This window comes from Cheilinus undulatus, linkage group 12, assembly GCF_018320785.1.
Source record: "Cheilinus undulatus linkage group 12, ASM1832078v1, whole genome shotgun sequence".
Taxonomy (NCBI): Eukaryota; Metazoa; Chordata; class Actinopteri; order Labriformes; family Labridae; genus Cheilinus; species Cheilinus undulatus.
In genome coordinates, this window is record NC_054876.1 from 30,242,623 (window position 1) to 30,262,541 (window position 19,919).

General features: G+C 38.4%; 1 protein-coding gene across 9 annotated transcripts in view; it reads left to right on the forward strand.

Moving 5' to 3' along the window:
* Positions 1-19,919, forward strand: part of nbeaa (neurobeachin a) — a 164,433-nt gene that overhangs the window by 65,101 nt on the left and 79,413 nt on the right. For all 9 annotated transcript variants that reach the window (XM_041801758.1, XM_041801759.1, XM_041801760.1 and 6 more), the window contains exons 6-11: positions 4,389-4,515; positions 5,896-6,015; positions 7,168-7,314; positions 16,046-16,243; positions 18,792-18,925; positions 19,496-19,604. In XM_041801758.1, coding sequence (XP_041657692.1) covers positions 4,389-4,515; positions 5,896-6,015; positions 7,168-7,314; positions 16,046-16,243; positions 18,792-18,925; positions 19,496-19,604 — 835 coding nt within the window. The remainder of the gene's footprint in view (positions 1-4,388; positions 4,516-5,895; positions 6,016-7,167; positions 7,315-16,045; positions 16,244-18,791; positions 18,926-19,495; positions 19,605-19,919) is intronic.

The following is a 19,919-nucleotide window of genomic DNA, read 5'->3' on the forward strand; positions in this document are numbered from 1 at the left end:
GCCCTGATCATGAAAAGTGTCAGGATGTTATCTTGTTTCCGTAGTAACGGTTTGTCAGGTTGTCATGGTGCAGAAGGATCTGGAGAGGGAGGATGCACTCATCTTCTCTGGCCCAGGTCTTATCATCCTCCCCCAGATGCAGCTGCTACTCTAGCTGCCTGTCTGATACAGGCCTTCACAGCTGAATGAAGGCCCCGATAACACACTATATGCACTCTTAACATGTAGCAGGGATTCACTTGAGAGAGATTTATCTCTGCTTTGTGGCTCTGCTGTGTGTGTGATCAATCCGGGGCCTATTTTAGATGTGAAATGTGTCCTTTTTTTGTGAAGAAGCTTAGCAGTGAGACTTGGTTTTATGTTCGGGGTTATGAGTGCAGCAAGAGAAATGTTACAGGGAGAATTTAAGGAAAGGGATTAGGAATGTTTCCCTCAAATCTGTGAACTGGGACCTCTGGTTATGTTCTAAAGAGAATTAGCACTTGTGCTCTTAAGAATCCTGCTTCTCTTGATCATAATTTTTAGGGTTGTTCCGTTACCGATACCAGGAAATACGTCTGATACTGCTTAAAATGCAGGTATTGTTATTGGCAAGTACACAAGTTTATGCACCAATCCAATACCGTTTGGTTTAGCTTTATATTTTGTTTTGTTTAGCCATGCTAACTGTTAGTGCTAGAAAATGGAAATCAAATCTTCTTTGCTGTCAGAAAGCACGTCATGCACGTGTTACCGTTTAAGAGCAGCAGAGGACCCAGTGCTGCAGCAAAGAATAGTGTCTGTGTGACAGTTTTTCTCTGAATGTGATTGTTAAAATGCCTTCCAGACCAGTGCTGTCGTACGCGACAAGATGTGACAGAGTTTATCAAAAGTTAAATAACTTTTGAACCATAAATCGTTGCCTCTTACTTGGTTTTACTCTTGAAGCTAGTGGTTGTGTTTTCCCATTGACGCTATTGATGCCTTTGAATCCCTTGCGGCAGCATTTTCAGTGAGCCTGGAACTTGTGTGACATTTGGGGGCTTGAATGATTAAATCCACACCAGTAAATGCAACATTGTATGTCTTTTTATCTGTTTTAATAGAATGACAATCATTTATTACCGCTAGCTCAAATGCTAACACGAATGCTAACTGCCATATTTATTCTTTGAAAGGGTCTGTCAGCCAGTTGCAGGCTGTTCAATAATCACGTCATGCTGCATATAGAGCATAACCTATAGAGAAAGCCTGTAATGCAGTGCCCTGTATTACTGTTATTTTAATAATCAGGTGTAAAGCTCAATAATCAGCAGCAAAACAACTTTAGGGTCATAGAGATGCTGTACATCATGATTCTATTTGTTGAGTCAAATATAGATCTAAGATAATTTGCTACTCTGCGCAGTCAGTCCAGAAAGTTCACACTGGTATTGGATCAGTACTCGGTATTGGCCGATACCCAACACCTTGGCATCGTAATCATATTGGGAAGGAAAAAATGGTATCGGAACATTCCTAATAATTTTAATCAGCTGTTCCCAACCATTTTTCCTTGGAGCCCCCCCACATATGCCAAACTTTATGTCAGGAGGTTGTGCAATATCCCAGAATTGTTCTGATTGTTATTCATGATGACACGCTACTTGAGATTTTTGAGGTCGACGGGTTTTGAAAACCAGTGACTATCAGATTTTTTTTACTAGAAAATTGTGATGCTTGATTAGTTAATTTGGTAGAGCAGGCATCACCTGCACAGAGGCCACATTCCTTATCACACTGGTTGCTGTCTGGCTCATACCATCCTCCCATTTTCTCTCCAGATTTTCTGTCCCTCTTTAGCTGTCCTATCTGTCTAAGACCATAAAGCCTAAAATAATCTTAGATAAATATTCCCGCACATTGATTTTCTTTCTTCTTCACAAACTTTAAACCTGCATCGCCTCTTTGTTATCAGAAAGACAGTTTCCTTTTGAGCCAGAGTGCAGAAGCAGGATTCACCCAGCTGAAGATGTTTAAATAAAGTTATAGTTATAGTCAGATGTTGGCTGAATGGTGGATTGTAAGGCGGGCCTTTTGGTCAGTGGCTGAGTGGATGATCAAAGCTGATTGTTGAAGAGGGCAGACTGGTGGCAGAGGTTTATCTAGGAGCAAAAGAGAAACAGATTCACAACAGGCAACACACAAGAAAACTATAATGATAATCTAAGAATAAATTGGCTGGCCTTAACTCTGTGTAGGAGATGCAGTAAACACAGAACCACAGGGAAAAGAGGCAAGCTGATAGTTAGGTCTTGGGCCATGACACTCTTGTATACTTTATTAAAAAGAAAAACTGAGAATCTGAAACAAAATTAGATTGAGTTTTACAGACCTTTTTTTTTTTTTAACATACACTAAATACATTTTAGCATGTTTCTATACTTTAATAGAACCCTTTTATTCCACAGACAGGCCCACCAAAAGAAATGCCCAGGTCCCTGAAAGGCCTAGAATTTGGTCCTCTAGCAGGAGGACCAAAGGTTAACCCCGATCTATGAAGTTACCCATTACTCCCTTGGCCAGAGAGTTTGGATGTGTTTGAAATGCGTTTAGTTGTGTCTAGATGTTGCCTTTTGTACAGTCATCCTTGCTGGGGTTCTTTTGTTCATGCTTCCAGCGGACTGTTGTTGTGTTAGATGTAAGATGTATTTGCGTCATAAAGAAAGTTGTCCACTGAGTTAGAGTCACCGCCTGCACCACGAGGGAAGTTATCTACGGAGTTAGAGTCACCACTTGTGACTTAAGATTTTCCTAAAAGACAAGACAAAGCATATTCTTTCCATAACTTGCCACAGATCTCCAAGAGTGAAGCTCTGTCATATTGTGAAATATTCAACACTTTCTAAAGTGTAGTTTAACTATACATGGTCAGAAGTAGACTCTTTCAAAGTGTTAAATTGAACTATGTATGAGTTTAATTAATGCTGTCAGTTTTGCTCTGTATATTATTTTATCATAGTGGTGTGATTTTATCTAAAAAACCTGGTTGGAGTAACTATACTTTTCCTTGTATAGAATTGCTGTGTACATTTTTCTCCTCTGCTTCTCTACAAAAATAGGTGGTACCATTTTAAGAGGAAGGCATGTACATTTTGAAACAGGCTTCTACTCAAGTGACATGCAAAAATGCATTTTGTTACTGTAATTAATGGTGACTGTTGAAGTTAAAAAATGAAACTAGGTTTGTGTGATTTCAAAGTAGAATGTGACATGGTTTTGCTGACCTCCGTGGGCCCCTCCACAGGACTGGGCCCTAGTAAGCTTTTTCCCCCCTTATGGGCTTGAGCACAATGACTGATTATTTAGGTCTAAGTATTTATTAGGCCATATTTCTGTATTTTGGCTGCTGTGTGAAACTTTCTCTTTTTGACGGTTGACTTTTTATTTGAAAAGTAAAAAAATTCAATTCTGCTTCACTAAAATCTGACCATTTTCAACTTCTACCTCTGAGTGAATGGTGCAGTTTCATTGTGTTTTGGATGATCTTAATTTTTTTTCAGATGTGTGACTGATAAACTGCAATGTCGCCAAAAGGCATGTTAGAAGGCAGATAGGATCAAAACTTTGTCTAAGCCTCTTTAGCCTCTAATAGTTGATGGATGACAGTGATGTAGGTTTAACTGTGACATAGACGATGGCTACAGTGGAATTTTACATAACAAGAACAACAATGGCAACACATTTTTTGGGATTTATTGTATTTATGATATGCTCTCATGTTTACTGCTAGTCTGTAACTGACACATTACTGTGATTGTAAATGCTGCTGTGACTGTTTCCCCAATTTTGTTGCCCCAATTGTGTTTGTTTTTCTAATAAGGCTTGGCAGACTGTAAAACTGAATTGCTCTTTTGGGATAAATAAATTTGAATCTGAATGGCAAAACCGAGATTATGATGTGAATGAGGACTCGCTAGCCAAGGCTAGAGGAGGATGGTGATGATTTTGAGTAATTGATTGATTATTTTAAAAATGTTAACAAACTTTAGGGCTAAGGAAACTATTAGACCAAGGGTCTAATCTCAAAATGTTTATATTTCAGGTGCAGCCGAGGAGGAGAAATAAAGACTCTTGTAAAAAGTGATATCCTGTGTAGTTCTTCAAAAAACCCTAAGGTTTATATGGATTGTTATTAAAACAGTACTTGGGTTTTAGACAATGATTTTTTTATGCCTAAATGGGCTGAGGAAGCTCTGTGTTTTACATGTAACTTTATCACTAGTAAAAATCCAATTGTACTGCATTTATTTAAGTGTACCATGATTAGATCCAAGCCATAGTTATCATATTTAAACTAAAAGAGTTATTTTCAAACACAGACTCAGCATCAGAAATGAAATGAGTGCATCTCTTTTTGATTCTTCCAGTTTTCGCACCAGCAAAGGAATTGGTTACTCTGCTCACTTTGTGGGAAACTGTCTCATCGTGACGTCCTTGAAGTCAAAAGGAAAAGGCTTTCAGCACTGTGTGAAATACGATTTCCAACCCCGCAAGGTAAGAACAACTGACACACACAGACACACACACTTCCACCTAAAAATTCAATTTTGTCAGTGTAAGACTGGCTTTTCTAATCCTGTGCCACTTGTTACACAAGGCAGCATGCTGCTCTCTTGTATCCATCCTTACACTCACTATGAGTGTTGATAAGGTCTGTCAATTAAACCCAGCACATTGCAGTTTTTCAGCACTGTCAGCATTCTGCGTCCATCCTGCACACACACATAAACACACACATACAGTCAATTGATGAGATGGCCTTCTGCAGTATTTGCTGATCCAGTAGAATCTGTGCACTGCTTAACAAAGTTCCCAGTGGTTCCATTTGATCAATTTATAAGTCACCATGTCTCACAGCATTTTGTACACCATGTGCATGTGTTAACGCGTGTGTGTGCACATGTGTGTGTATTTGGTGAGGGCTTGCATGCATGTGCTGTATTGTCCACTCACCAGCTTTGCATACACCAGCAAAAATACAAGCATCTCCTCCTCCCATCACAGCCCTCTCTTATGTCTCTCCTGCTGGGAAACTACATGTTTTGTCTCCAGGGAAGAATCTTTCTAATAAACGCACCGGTGAACACACAGACGTATATTCAGACAAATAAAGGTACAGCAAGGTGAAAGAAAGCTATGGAAGAGAAAGAGAGGCCTTTTTTATGATCCATGTTAGAGTAGTGTAACCTTTTAGACTCAGATCTTTTCTTGTCATAATGAATCATAAATTGCCTTAAAAGAGCTATTGAACTGAAATAAATGACCACTTTTTTATGATTAATACCTTATTGTCTTTAGGTTTTTTTACCATCATACATATAAAACAATAACAACACTGAACTCCCTTAAAAAAAGCATCTGATGATTTCAAAAGGATTGTGTTAAAGTCATTCTAAAATAACCAACCTTATGAACAACTGTTGTTGTGAAACCATCAATGTACAAAAAGCTTTACTTTACCATGACACTTGTTTTATTTTCTTCCCTTTTATACATGTGTTGAAGGTTATAAATTGAGTGTTTTTGCACCACATTAGCATCAGTTACTTTATTTATGGAGCACTTTTCAGCATCTTAGTCACAGAGACAGCAAAATAAAACAGGCAGGTCATTATATTTGCGAGGGCAGACTTTAAAAAATAACATATATACAAAACACATAAAATACATTGAAAAGAACTCTAAAGATGAATATCTCTTAGAGTCGTCATTTAACCTAACAAGCATGTCTTTTGGAGGAAACCAAAGTAAAACCAGTAAAAATACTGTTATCTACTTAGTCTTTGTAGTGCAGTATGAATTAAAATTCTCATTCATGTCATTTATATCCTTGCCCCTTCTGTTTATTTTATTTTATTTTTTTGTCTTTTTCAGTGGTACATGATCAGCATCGTCCACATCTACAATCGCTGGAGGAACTCAGAGATCCGCTGCTATGTCAATGGTCAGCTGGTGTCGTACGGGGATATGGCCTGGCACGTCAATACGAATGATGTAAGAAGGAGAAATAGAGACACTGTGTTGATAAATGTACTAACCTTTAATAAAAATGTTCAGAACAACAGTGATATTAAGAGCTGTAGACACCGGAGATGACAAAGCAGAGTATTTTCTTCATTTTATTTCCTTTTTTCAAAGAGATTCAGCTTTTTATGAAGGTTTTCTCCTAAATACGGCCACCTGTGCCAGCCTCAGAAATCCAGTATAGCTCTGGCTCCACTTCTGCTTCCCCCCTACTGTGATATTGGCAAACATACGAGGTTTGCCCTCTGCATCCGTCAGCTGGAGCAGAGTTGCCCTTGGGCTGCATTCCAGCTCAGCTCGCCCAAACTCCAGCTTCAAACTTTTCCATTTAGCAGGGGACAGGTAGCCTGACCTCTCAGTGGCAGCAGAGCCTTCATTGCACTTCCTTCCGGGTTGGCTCTTGGCATCGCAGCAATTACCAAGGGCTGGTGTTATTCTCTGTAAGAAGATACCTTGGCCTTGGGCTAAAATGTCTGACAGTTTATACGGCTCAGCAAAAGATGTGTAAAAAAAGCAAAGGCACCATACGTGAGCGAAAAAGCAGGTCTCGAAATGTGGTGATGCTATCAGGGGATTTTTTTGTCCTAAAGGCTAAAGATAAAACCTCTTCCATCATTTTGAAGGAGCAGAAGAGCAAAGATCTAATCATGATAAAAGGTGTCAGAGGGATGGAGTAGATGAAAGGCAGTGGACAGAAAGAAACTAATAGCAGATGATGGTGAAAACTGTAAGGAGTGATAAGGAATGAGAGCTATCAAAAGTGTGTTTTTCACCATCTTTTGTGTTAATCACTGAAGAAACCCATGAACTTCTGACCAGAGATTAAAAATGAATAATTAAATAAGGTGTTTAAAAATGTTAGGATCAAAACATGGAGGCGTACCAGAAGTTCAGCATAGCCAGAATTAGTTCAGCGTTGAACTCAAAATAGACACGCTAAATTAATCATGTCCCTCTGCCAAAATAAACAGAAAAGGACACTTCACCATTCTTACTGGCATAAAATCAAGTTAAAACATGTTTGCTCCTGCAGTTATCAAACCTCATATGGAAAAAAGCTCTGAAAACTTCAAAAATATTTTAAGAAAACTGATCTATTTCTTGTGTTTTCCTGTTTTTTAGAGCTATGACAAGTGTTTCCTGGGTTCATCAGAGACAGCGGATGCTAACAGGGTCTTTTGCGGTCAGCTTGGAGCCATTTATGTATTCAGTGAAGCTCTCAACCCAGCTCAGATCTTTGCCATTCACCAGCTTGGCCCTGGATACAAGGTGAGACAGCATTCACAGATCTTATTAGCCTCTGAGCTGTACTGTATACCTGTATACACTTTACAGAGCATTAGTGTCATGCAATGGCTTCCTGGCTGAGTAAACTCACAACTTGCAAATTAAATTATCCATGTATTTCTGCCTCTGTCCGATCGCTTTGTGATTTTTAAAAAAAGTTATAGCAATCCATTTTTCTTGTGTGATTGTGAGATTTTGTCTAAACTTTCTTTACACAGTGTCCTTGATACTGTATGTCATGGTATCTGTTGTTCTACATTGTACTTTTAGTACCATCTGTTTTTGCAGAAATGAGTTTGCACATCCACTAGCTACATTACGGTAGTTGAGCTGTCAGCCTGCTGTGATTGTAGTGAGACAGACTCAAAGCCTGTAAGTCACTTTGCCCTCTGCCTGTCACTAGCAGTTAGAGGAAACATTAGTGGTACACTTCCCATTTTCTTTAAATGCGCAGTAATATCTCAATGAGGAAGAAAAGCTGTTAAAAAGTGCTGCCAGACCCAGGTGGTCTGGTTTGTGTTGTTTTGTAGTCCAGCACAAACTGAGCAGAGAAACGCCCACTTCTGATAGGGTGAATTTTCAATAATGTTGAGTCTCGTGCAGCGTGATGTGGCAGCTGCATGAACTAGATGAAAAAATAGGTGCAGCTTTACACCATATTTTACTGTAATTGCTCTATCATCAGCCATCTGTTTCAAAAACAAAGATTAGACTCTTAGACAGTTTCACCAGTGCTTTACAAATGTGTTTGGAGTTGTCCAAGGTGAGCTGTTTTTTTGTCAGCCTATAATTTTCGCGACCGTGAACGATATGAGCAGTGTAGAAAATAAATGGATGGATGGGTTTATATCATGTTTATTTTCTAATAATACTAGGAAGCCACCACTTGAATGTAAAGGTAGACCTTCCAGTTACCTGTAACCTTAAGCTGGGTATTTTAAAATGGTTGGCAGCAACTTTTCGCTGATAAATTGAACTTTATTTCATTTTTATTAATGAATCAAATTTCTGACAAATTCACTTACTGTTCAAAGTGCTTTACAATGGAGCAGAAAAATGATTGGAAAAGGAATAATAAAAGAAACCATAGAGACTAATGAACACCATTATGTGGCTAATTATTCCAGCACTGTCAGCCAGTGCTTTTAGTTAATTATTTCTTAATTGTATTCAAAAATGTTAGAAGCATTGTGAATTGCTGATTGTGTTTTAAAGGTTTATGCATTACTTCTAGCTTTTTAAGCTTCTCAGGGCTCGACAGTGCGAGTGTTTCACTCGCATTTGCGCCTAAAAATAGGTGTGTGCGAACTGTAAAAAATATTGAGCAGCCGAAGGAGAGATCCATGGAGGAGAGGAAGAAAAGGGAGTGAGAGGAAGGAGTTTACTGTGCTGAACCAATGTGGTCCATAGAAAAGCATCACTTGATCCGCTCGTCAGCGGAGGCCCGCAAACTTTCCTCAAAGAAGGCAAGCGAGGACAGAAAGAAGTCAAGTGAAGACAGATAGAAGGCAAGTTAGTTTACAAAACACACAAAAATGAAACCTATTAGTCACTTCTTCAGAAGACCGACTCTGATTGAAGTTTCCAAATTTAAAGTAAATTTAAAGACTAAAATTAATAACAATAAAGACAAAATTAAATTGCAATACTTTTTCAAAACTTGATGATTTTACCTTTCTGTACATTTTGTATACAAATTCACTAAGTAATTTTGCTTGTAAATGTCTATTTGCATCATGTTTATTATAGAAAACACATTATTTGATCAATACTTTGATCAATTTTCATTGTGCCCCTAAATTTCTTTATGTGCTCCTAACTTTTTCAACTTAGGTGCACATGTGCTCCTTGGGAAAAAAGTTAGCGTCAAGCCCTGCTTTTAAATTAAGAACTTCTTAAATTCCACATACTCTGACCTTCTGAACCATTTTTGTGGTCAGTTTTGTTGTTGGGCTACTTTAAGCAAATTGTTTTCTACCTTTTTTACTTTGTTAAGCTGCCATTTTTGACCAGTTATCTGTTTTTGTTTACTGTTGCAAAATTAAATTTCTGAACAGTTTTCCTTTTCCTTTTCTTTACTGTTTCCATTTATTTATTACTACCAGGTTACTGCATTTACATTTAGCATTTACTAGATTTAGTTCACATTTTTATTTTCATTATTTTTTACTCATTGGGATATATAGAATTATGTCCATTTGTTTAAAGAAATGAAAATTTCTGTGATATATGTTTTGATTTGATTTACTTCACTGCAAAACTTTTCAGATGTTTTCAAAGGCAGAGATTTTTTTTTAATTGTACTGTATGCTCTGGCCCAACTTTATATTAGTAGATTGTGGAGAGATGTGCCACTCAGCTCTTACCACTTATAATGTGTGTTTCTTATTTTGAACTGAGGAATCAGCTGTGTATTTGATAAACAGTTAACTCTTGTTTAAGTTTCATTGAGGAATTTAAATAATAATGGAGAAAAGCTGTTGAAAGTGTCCCTCCATGTTAAAGCTGCAAGTAATCCCAGAGTGATTTATGAGTAGCTTGCAAAGGAAACCAGGAAGGCCACTTAGAACAGCTTTTCTCACTCATTTCGTGAAATTCAGCCATGAAACTAAAACAATTGTTTAATGAAATACACGTTATGGAAGTTATTTTTGTTGAGCAAAGGTTTCAATTGAAAACAGGAGGTAAGCAGAGGAGATGGGCAGAGCTGAGCAGCACTTTTCTGCCTATCATCTTATTTATTTAATTTTTTAAATTAAGAGTTCCCTGTGGGGGAATTTACATACTGAGCGTTTAAAGAGTTGATCAACTTCTCTAATGTTACATATTTTTTATATTATTGAAATCTGTGCTAGTGTGCTTACAAAGTTGTCAGGCCTACCTAATTTCTTAGCATTTGGTTTTAAAGTTTCATAGTTGACTCGGTTTGTAGAAAAGAATTTTAAGATCTAACCATAGCAGCTTTTTCAGATGAGTCCCTCCATAATATGTCTTTGTACTCCATGGGAGTAGCAGTTGAACCTCCTCAGCTGAAAGTACACATTGATGGGAATCACTGGAGGGAAATTAGATTGATCTGACAGAGTCTGTCATATATGAAGCAAAACATGCTTTTCAGCACTTTGAAATTCCTACAAAGCATGGGGTTTTCCAATATGGAGCTTTTTTCCACAAAATCAGAGACCACATAGAAGGCAGGGGTATTCCAAAAGGAAAACACAGCTCACACTTATATAATCCATGCATAAACAACCTGATGTTCAAATCAAGTTTATGATTTGAGTTAGTCCCTTTCTTTGTAATCTAATAGGAGCATGAAGAGTTTTTTATTTTCATAAGTTTTGTTTGAGAGAATGAATCCGATATCTAAAATTCTCAATCATAATAAGCTGCTGAAAGATATGTTTTGATTTGCATGGCTGCATCAAAACTGCATTGTCTGGGAGGTTAATGACTCTGCAGATTTAGCTGTGAACATTTAGAGTTCTTATAGTCAAAGTTCACAAACTAATTGTCTGAAGATTAAAGAAAAACCATCTCTCAAATAAACATGGATTTCTTCATACGGCTAAAAAATACAGCACAGGTTGAGATTCAGGGGGTACAACTACAGAGGAATTATAACACCATGGTAAATCATCACCAGGGAAATTTCAAGTTGATGTTTAGAGTTTCAGCTTGTGCATTCGTGATGGTGGGTTTGCCTCGAAACCCCAAGTCTAGACGCAGAACTCCTTTTATAATAATAATAAATATTCAAATAATGCTTGAAAATGTTGTGTGTTGAGCTCTGATAGCTTTAGCAATCACTGTTTCTGCCTTTTGGCCTGGCTATCGGTGACAGCTGAGATGTCGCAACACCTTGCCAGCTGTCTGCTGCTTCTTGTTTTGGCAGCCTCGCACGCCTCAGGCCACTTACAGCTTGTTTATGAAGGTGTCCAAAGCTGTCAAGATTTCAGCACCGTGAGACTGCATGCTTATCTGAGGCTGCTGATGTGTGGGAACAGATGTTGGTATTTCAACAGCTCCTTATAGAGAGTGAACTTACCAAATCAGATTTTTCTTTTACCTTTGCTGCACTGCAAGGAGAAACATCGTGAAAACATGCAAGGTGTATTGAGATTATAAAGGTTATGAATCACATATATGAGTTGCATGCCTTTCTGTTTGCTCCTCTCCTGTGTATCTCCTTATGATCACATGCTTGTGGTTTGCTCTTTCACGGCCTCTATTACTGATTCCTCTCTCAGTCACAGCCCACAGTTTCCCAGGGCTGATAAGTCAGATGATTGCCTCTCTGCATGGCGCAGAACAGGCTTCTTAGATGCCCAGAAGAGACCATTAAATGGCTCGGTTGTTTCAAAGCCGCAGGCCTCGATGCGGGTATTGTAATGATGAGTGCGCTGGTTTTTCGCTCGGCTAAAGGAGAGCACCAGAGGACTCGGTTTGTGTCACACAGCTTCGTGTCTTGGAGCGAGGATAGACTGGCTCTTGTTCTTATAACTTCACACAGAGAGAAATGTGTATATATGAAAAGAAGGCCGGGGAATGTAGCCCCAATCAGTGCTGGGAGAACTGTATCTATGTACATCTTAGAGCGTAATAATGTGTATGCATGTAGCTGAATGATCTCAGCCCCGTTAGTGTGACTGTTCAGTAACAAGTAGCACAAAGCAGACATGCAGTCTCCTTGCTCTGCTAATCGAGCCCTGGACGCAGCAAGTGTTCAAGGTCTTCTTGCTCCATGCACTTCATGATGGCTATCATGCTGCGTGGACTGAATGTCTGTACGTGTGTGCTTTGCAGCACTTTATGCTCTCCTAATGATTGAAGAAAATGGAGCATTAAATCTTTTTTTTCAGTGTAGTGAAAGAAATCTCTTGTGTTTTTGTCATTTTTTGACAAAAACAGCCATGACCACTGGTGTGCCGTTGAGTGTCGCTGGTTCATCAGGAGTCCAGATGTCCTCCTTGCAGGACACTGCCAACAATCTGGCCACAGCATAATAATTAATGGACCATGTGAGCCTATGTGGACACCTGTAATGTAGGTGTATGTGTGGGCTTTTGTGTACATGTGTGTCTTTTGTGTATTTATCAAGCTCTGTAATAGTATTATTCAAAGCCTTTCTGTTTTGTTCCAGAGATGCAATGATTAGAGATTTTGATATTGCAATTATGCTTTGAGGATTAATCATGGTTCTATGATTATCCCAGTTATTATACGTTAATGAATTTGGCAAGTATTAATGAAGAAAATCACACAAATATTTAAAATTTGGGTGTGTTATTTATTTCTTGTTTATGAAACAGAAAATGAAATAAAAATCAAAGCCTAGATGAACTTTGATTGGACTTTATTTTTAGTATTTAAAGTGTGAAATTAAGTATTGTTTCTTTATCCTAATTTCCATGTACACTGTTGATGAAACACTGTGTATGCGAAGCGCTCTCTGAATCAGATTGCTCCTTTTTTAGTCAATCTTTGCAGTTCCAATGCACGTTCTCTGTTTGGTCCCCAGAAGTGCCACTCCACTCTGCTCCACTACACGGCAGGTCCTTTTTCAGTGGAGGCTGCTGGCAAAATGTATCAATCCATGTTGAGCAGGTTGACCAAGACAGGGGGAAGAACATGCAAAGCATCCGATCACTTCTAAATACAAGGCAATGCACCGACTCTTGAAATCTTATCATTTAATCAACATTACGTGTGAAATCAGTCAGACGAGTCAACAGTTCAGAGGGTCATTGAGGTAATTTGACAACTCTGAGGAAGAAAGTCACATTTTGATGTGGAAAACCACAGAATTTTAAATGAAACCACGCATCCTTTCTAGTAAACATAAACCTTTCAACTTCTTAATGTACTTACCCACAAGGCTGCCCATAAGGAGACGTAAAGGGGAGAGCTTTCTGAAAGCCCAACCAAAATGGGGGCTCATGGAGGTCAGCACATGGTTTATTGTAAAGTTAAGCTGCAGTAACCATATTTGATTTTTAACCTAAATAATAACCGCACAAAAAATGAATTTAATTCATGCTACCGTATAATAAAGCCTTCTTCAAAATGTAAACCCCTTTTCTTAAAACAGGATTACCTTTTATTGGTAATGTGAACGATGTAGATGGGCACACTGAACAAAACCTTTAGGAAAGTAAGACTTGATAGCCAAGTCATGATGTGCACAGACATCAGGATGCCAGAAAGCAAAGTAGAAGAAATGTAGACTACTGTAATGTGAGAATTATTAAATAATGGTCAAATGTTGCAAAAATTGGCAAAGGTGGCATAAATTGCAAAAAAATGACAAATAGAAGTGACACAAATGGATGGAAAAAGTGTTAGGAAGGGGTCAAACAAATAAATATTTTTAACATCAGAACCTGATAATAGCCAAACACACTTTTGAGCTCAAAAATGAAGACACTGTTAAGGTCCTTGCACATTAGACGTGACTTTTCGTGCAAATAATTTGCTCAAATTCTTTTTCTTTTTTTTTTTCTTTTTTTTTTTTTGTTTTGTTTTTTGTTTTGTATTTTTTGAACACATATCAAGTCAATGCAAGCTTTGACACCAGCAACGCTTTTTCGCCAAGCAAAATTGTTTCTGATATTTTTTGGAACCGTGGTCGATTTTTTTCAAAGTTTTGCTCCCAACAAGCACAGATCTGACCAGTCGAAACACTCGTTGTTACCAGGTTTTAAGGCAGACAAAGGAGCAAAAGCGCCCTCCTCTACGACTCCTCTTGCATGATGTCTGTCCTGTTTTCATATCTGTAGCCAGTGCTCATCATTTTTGCCCTACATCTTCTGGTAATAGAGGGAGAAAAGCAGCAGGCAGCCACATTTTTAACCTGTATTGTGTTTTTATTGAAAAAAAAAAAAAAGCTAAAAATAAAATGCATTTGTAACAAAACACCTATTTTTAAGGTGTTAATGTACCTGATAACTAAAATGACCTACGCAAATGAGTCTGCAACATTTTTTTCCGCTGTAGAAAGCATTTTGGAGGACTGGTTGTTAGGTTGCAGGAAGCTAGGCGCAGCTGAATAGATATTTGCATGTACATATACTGTTATCACTGCAGGCCAGCATCCTATTTTCAGCAGTCAGGTGTCACACAGGCAGGAGTTGTTGCTTTCATTCCTCTCTCGCTCTGTCTATGTGACCAGGTTAGGGGCAGAAATGTGTTAAAATGTTACATTAATAAAAAATAATATTCACTTTCCTGCATTTTTGCTTGTTTTCTCTCACTCACATACCTCCTTAAACAGTTAAAGAGTCAGCAAAGCTCTTTTACACTTGGAGCTACCTCCCTGCACCATTTTGTCGCAACTCACATTAACACAGCTATATCTATAAACACCACACACACACACACACACACACACACACACACACAATAAATGGGCTTACACTGCAAAAATGTGCATCTTATTAAGTGTAATAATTTTGTATTCAGGCTATCCAGTATTTTGTGCAACTACCTTCAAAATAAGCAAAGAGCAATTTATTTGTGTTGGTGATTGATTATCCTTACACATGGCTGCAGTACTCTAGGTTACTAAGCATGGCATAATCAGCTTGTTTAAGTTAGAAAACATAAGTAAATGTAGACAGTATGGAGTAGGCTTTACTTTTAGAAATATGTATGCAATTAGGCTTTTTTAAGTCTTGACAATCCTAGGAGGAATAAGGATTATCTAAGGTAAAGAAAGCGCTTAAAACAGTATTTTTGTATTCAGCCCCTGAACGAAAATAAGCATGTTCCTCTGTGGACTGATTGTTATCTTCAGACGTTTCTATTGTGCGTTGCGCTCTCAACTTCAGTGAAATTTTTTTTTGTGCGGTGTGGTTAATCTGCTCAGGGCACCTTTTCTAAAGCAGACCTTGGATGAAAGGTGTAGGAGAAGACGGGCCTGCAGGTCTGTGAGCAGCCCGCGGCTTTCCTGTGCAGTCAAGCTGAGCAAGGCACCTGGGGAGCAGGCCGCTTGGAGGAGTGAGAGAGAGAGAGAGAGTGCCCCTTGCCTGGAGCTGCTGCAAAAGCAGCTCACTGGCCTCTAATCTATCAGTGCTGCTGCAGGATATGTGAACCCAAAGACCTGTGCTGACGGACAGATATAGACATAGATGCACATATTCAAAGTGTTCCTCCTACAATATCTGCACAAAACGAGTTCAGTTTAGTTAAGCATTTGTGGTGTAATGTTTTTTAAAACAAGCCACTTTAGATGTATTTAAATTAAAAAACATGTGGTTCTGATATGATTATATAAACAGCTAAGGGAATTAACCACAAGAGGGTAAGAGATATGTAGGTTTTAACAAGACAAGGGTTTAACAGCTTGTTGAAATGGTTAATTTTGGTGGGAAATTATGCACAACATATAGAAATTGAAGAAATATGTGAATACTCCTTGATGTGTTTCCTACTGAGAAAGAGGATAAATTTGGATCTCCGGTTGCCTCTCTCCCACACAGCCACCCCCCCCTCCCTTTCTCTCTTATTCTGGGCTAATTGAATTAGCGCCTGGGTTAGCTCTGTGTTCATTAAGCTAATGCTGTGTTGTTTACACACGGCTCATGCCGCAATTAGGTAAACTCCATTTTGGGTGTTGAACTCGTGCACAAAGACAAAGGCTCACACATTTCTCTTGACAAGCCATCAGTCTCTGCTAAACAAAGTTTTTGTAACAGGCATTTTTTCCTTGCAGAGCACCTTCAAGTTCAAGTCAGAGAGCGACATCCACCTGGCTGAGCACCACAAGCAGGTGCTGTACGATGGCAAGCTGGCCAGCTCCATCTCTTTCACTTACAACGCCAAGGCCACGGACGCACAGCTCTGCCTGGAGTCGTCACCCAGGGAAAACCCCTCCATTTTCGTCCACTCACCACACGCTCTCATGCTGCAGGTCTGTCCCCTTGATTTTTATTCTAACTAGCTTCTCATCACTGTTGCCCTGAGTCATTTTCACAGCTCAGTTATTCATTTAAACAGATTTTCAGGCTACTTTCACGTGGTCTAACTCATACCAGAGCAATTTCATGTTGCAACATATCCACAGTATCTACTAGCTGTAAGTACTATAGATAGGGCTGCACTAATGCAGCGGTTCAACATAAGCAATGGTGATTTCAGCCCTGTTGGCAGACATCAGCACATCTGCAAATGACAACAGATGCCAGTGCAGATTTTTATGTTTTGTGTAGAATCAATTTAATGGAGGTATCCAGTACACCTAACTGCTGATTCAGAGAAGAGTTTTTTTTTTTTTTTATAAGGCTAATGAAATGGCCTGTTAGAGAAGATGACATGTTTTTGTGGTCAAACCACGGAGAAAAGGTCATCATTTTGGAAGTTTTAGATCAAACAAGTAATGAAAGAACAACAGCATCACCAATCAGCTAAAACGCAATTTTCAACATCTGTATCAGCCGTGATTTTCAAAATCATTGCATTTTTAACTGTTCTTGATAAAACTAACTCTGTTGCAGCTGACCATACTTCGTAATTTATCAGTGAGACCCTCAGCCATTAATTTAACTATTTCTTCTGACATTTTGCAAATGATCCTTTTTAGACTCCTTAATTAAATTTCTTTTTTGCTGTTATTTGCTAATGATGATTTTTTCCTCTGAATGTCATCTAGATTTCTTTCTATTCTCTTCTTTCCTTTGCAAAAATTGAACAGGCAAATTAAACTACAATTACTGCAATTCACTATTACAATGGCAGCAATTGAGATGAGACAAGCTTTAACAGAATAAAGTCATCAACATACACTTACCTAGGGACACTTTGATTTGAGGCCAAAAAGAGTTTTAGAATAATTGTATGTTTTTTCTCTGACTCCAGTAAAAATGTTTTCTGTTGTACTACAAAATGAATAAATACTTAACATGATAGTTAGCCTTACTTGTAGAGCACTTTAAGAACCTCTTTAACAAGTGAGCCACAAAAATACAAAGCACACAAAGCAATAGAAAAGCCAATGAGAAAAGCAGTCATATATAAGGCTATAAAGATTATTAGAACTCATAAAGTCACAGTCACCAACAATAGGACAGACAATGAACTTCAGGAATCAGGAAGAAATATTATGCATATTTTTACTCTACCTAATTATCTACAGATGTTTAGAAAAACAAGACAAAAAAAGACGTTAACCCTCTCCATGGCGCCCCACTTAAATAAAAGACTAACTGCATACCTGAATCAAAACGGTCACTATTCATGAACTTGTGGCAACGAGCAAAACCCTGGCCATTCCTGAAGGTAAAGACTTTGTAGTTTATCTTTCATTTTAGATTTTTATTTTAATTTGGTCATGTTACCCTATTTTGGGAGGAACATCCGTGTACACCCGTCTAATGAGTTTGTTTACAGACATAAACCACTATTCCCTTGTTACAGCTAAAGTAGTGTGAATAGTGCCTGATCCATGCTCTGTGGATAAAAAGAGAGGGAAAAGTCTGCTGTTTCATAGCTCCTTTGACACACTGATTTAAGTCCGCTGTCTCACGGTAGATTTATAATAAAAATATAAGCTGTTTGAAGTGAACATGGTCCAAGCAAGACAGTTTCTGTCTTTATATCCCCCTTCTTTCTCTCTTGTTATGAGGCTGCTCATGAAATAAAACTTTGTCCTAACCTCTCCATTTATTAAAATTAAGATTGCAGTAAATCAAAATGCAAATGCAAATTCATCACTGTAACATCACATGCCACAGATTTAATCTCATTAGAATCTCATAATGTCTTACAAAACTACAAATGAACTATATTTCACATTAATAGGTCTCTATGTAAAGTGTGAAGGGCTGATATTGAGCAGAAACTACTATACAAATCCACATGTTAATAAATGTGCTCAAGAAAAAAAACTCTAAAAGGAAAACAGAGGCCAAAGACTTGTTCTGAAAGGTTGCAGAAAAAAAGGAGAAATTGACAGTGATAAAAAAAGCAAAGATCCCTCAAGTTGGTTCAGTCACAGCAGAAGGGATTCTGGTGTAGCATTGGTCCACGTTCTCAGTTAAGGAAAGTCAAATAGTTGTTGTGTTAGTGTTCATTGCTCTCATTGTTTCTCCTTCATTCTGCTTATCTGGAGCATGCAGCACTAGAGGAGCCCTATTTGTTACCAGAGCTGTCAATCATGACATTTCATTCCTTTTTATAGCATCAAATAACTTATTCAAAGCAAACTTCTTGGACAAAAATCAGCATGATGATAATTAGCCTTAATGACAGACAACATGTTTGGGAAAAATGTATTTGACTTGTGCTTTCAAAATTTGAAGTTTAACCCATATCCCATCTTATGATCCAGGGCCTTTGAATTTTTTTTGCTTCAATATTAGTTAGCTGTCATTTCATTTGCCTTTTTATGCAGACCATGGTCAGCGTATATAAGGTATGTTGTGTGTCCTGTTTCACACTAACAGCCTGTTTCTCCCCCACAGGATGTGAAGGCCATTGTCACCCACTCCATCCACAGTGCCATCCACTCTATAGGAGGCATCCAGGTCCTTTTCCCTCTGTTTGCCCAGCTTGATTACAAGCAGCTCAACGACAGCAGCGTGGACACCACTGTGTGGTGAGTTGGCCATAAAAATACACACAACAACCTAAAATAAGTGAATACAGACGGTGCTAATTATTTCTTGTACAGTAAATGAAATGTTTCTTTTATTTCTACTAACAGCTGCAGTTGATCCTTAAATTGACCCCAGAAACAGGAAAAGAAGTGAAGAAATGAGCCTGTAAGCGACATTAGATGAAGATGAATCTGCTGCATATGAGAGTTATTGTCTCTCTGAAGACAATTATGCTGCAGGCTAGAAATAACTGATTATATAGAGCAGGGAATGAGAGTGAGAATGAAAGAAGAGCCATGTGGTTTTCCCTGGGGCAGTGAGCAGCTTTTAGAAAGCTGGAGTGTCTGTGTTATTCTACAGGATGGTGCTGATGCCGCTACATCACATGGTCCCTAATGTACTTCCAGATCAGGAGGTTTCTCCACATCATGTTGGCTGCAGTCAGACTGTTTGTCAAATATCATCACAGGCCAACAAAACATGGCAAACAAGTTTATTACAAAATAAATGATCTATGAATTCCCACACAGAATTTCTGAAATGTGTGTGTGTTTTTGGGTGTGTTGCAGTGCCACTCTGCTGGCCTTCCTGGTGGAGCTGCTGAAGAGCTCAGTGGCGATGCAGGAGCAGATGCTTGGAGGGAAGGGCTTTCTGGTGATTGGATACCTCCTGGAGAAGGTCAGTACAAAACCTTCAAAATGAGTCATGTCTAGTTTATTTATTGATTTTTTTAGATAACATGTGAGGGGGCTTTATTTTCATTGTAACCTTCACTCAGATTTTCAAGGTGTTCACTTGTTTTTTTGTACTTTATCCACCTTAATCCTATCCCCCATGAAATATGGGTGCAACTTCCAGTCCTTTCTGTCTAAATGGGACTTTGCACAGAAACGAGATGTGAAACCTGATTATTAGAGCAATTTGGACATTAAAATATGTAAAGTTCATCTGTTTCACCTCAAACGGGATAACATTATTTCCCCGCCCTCTACT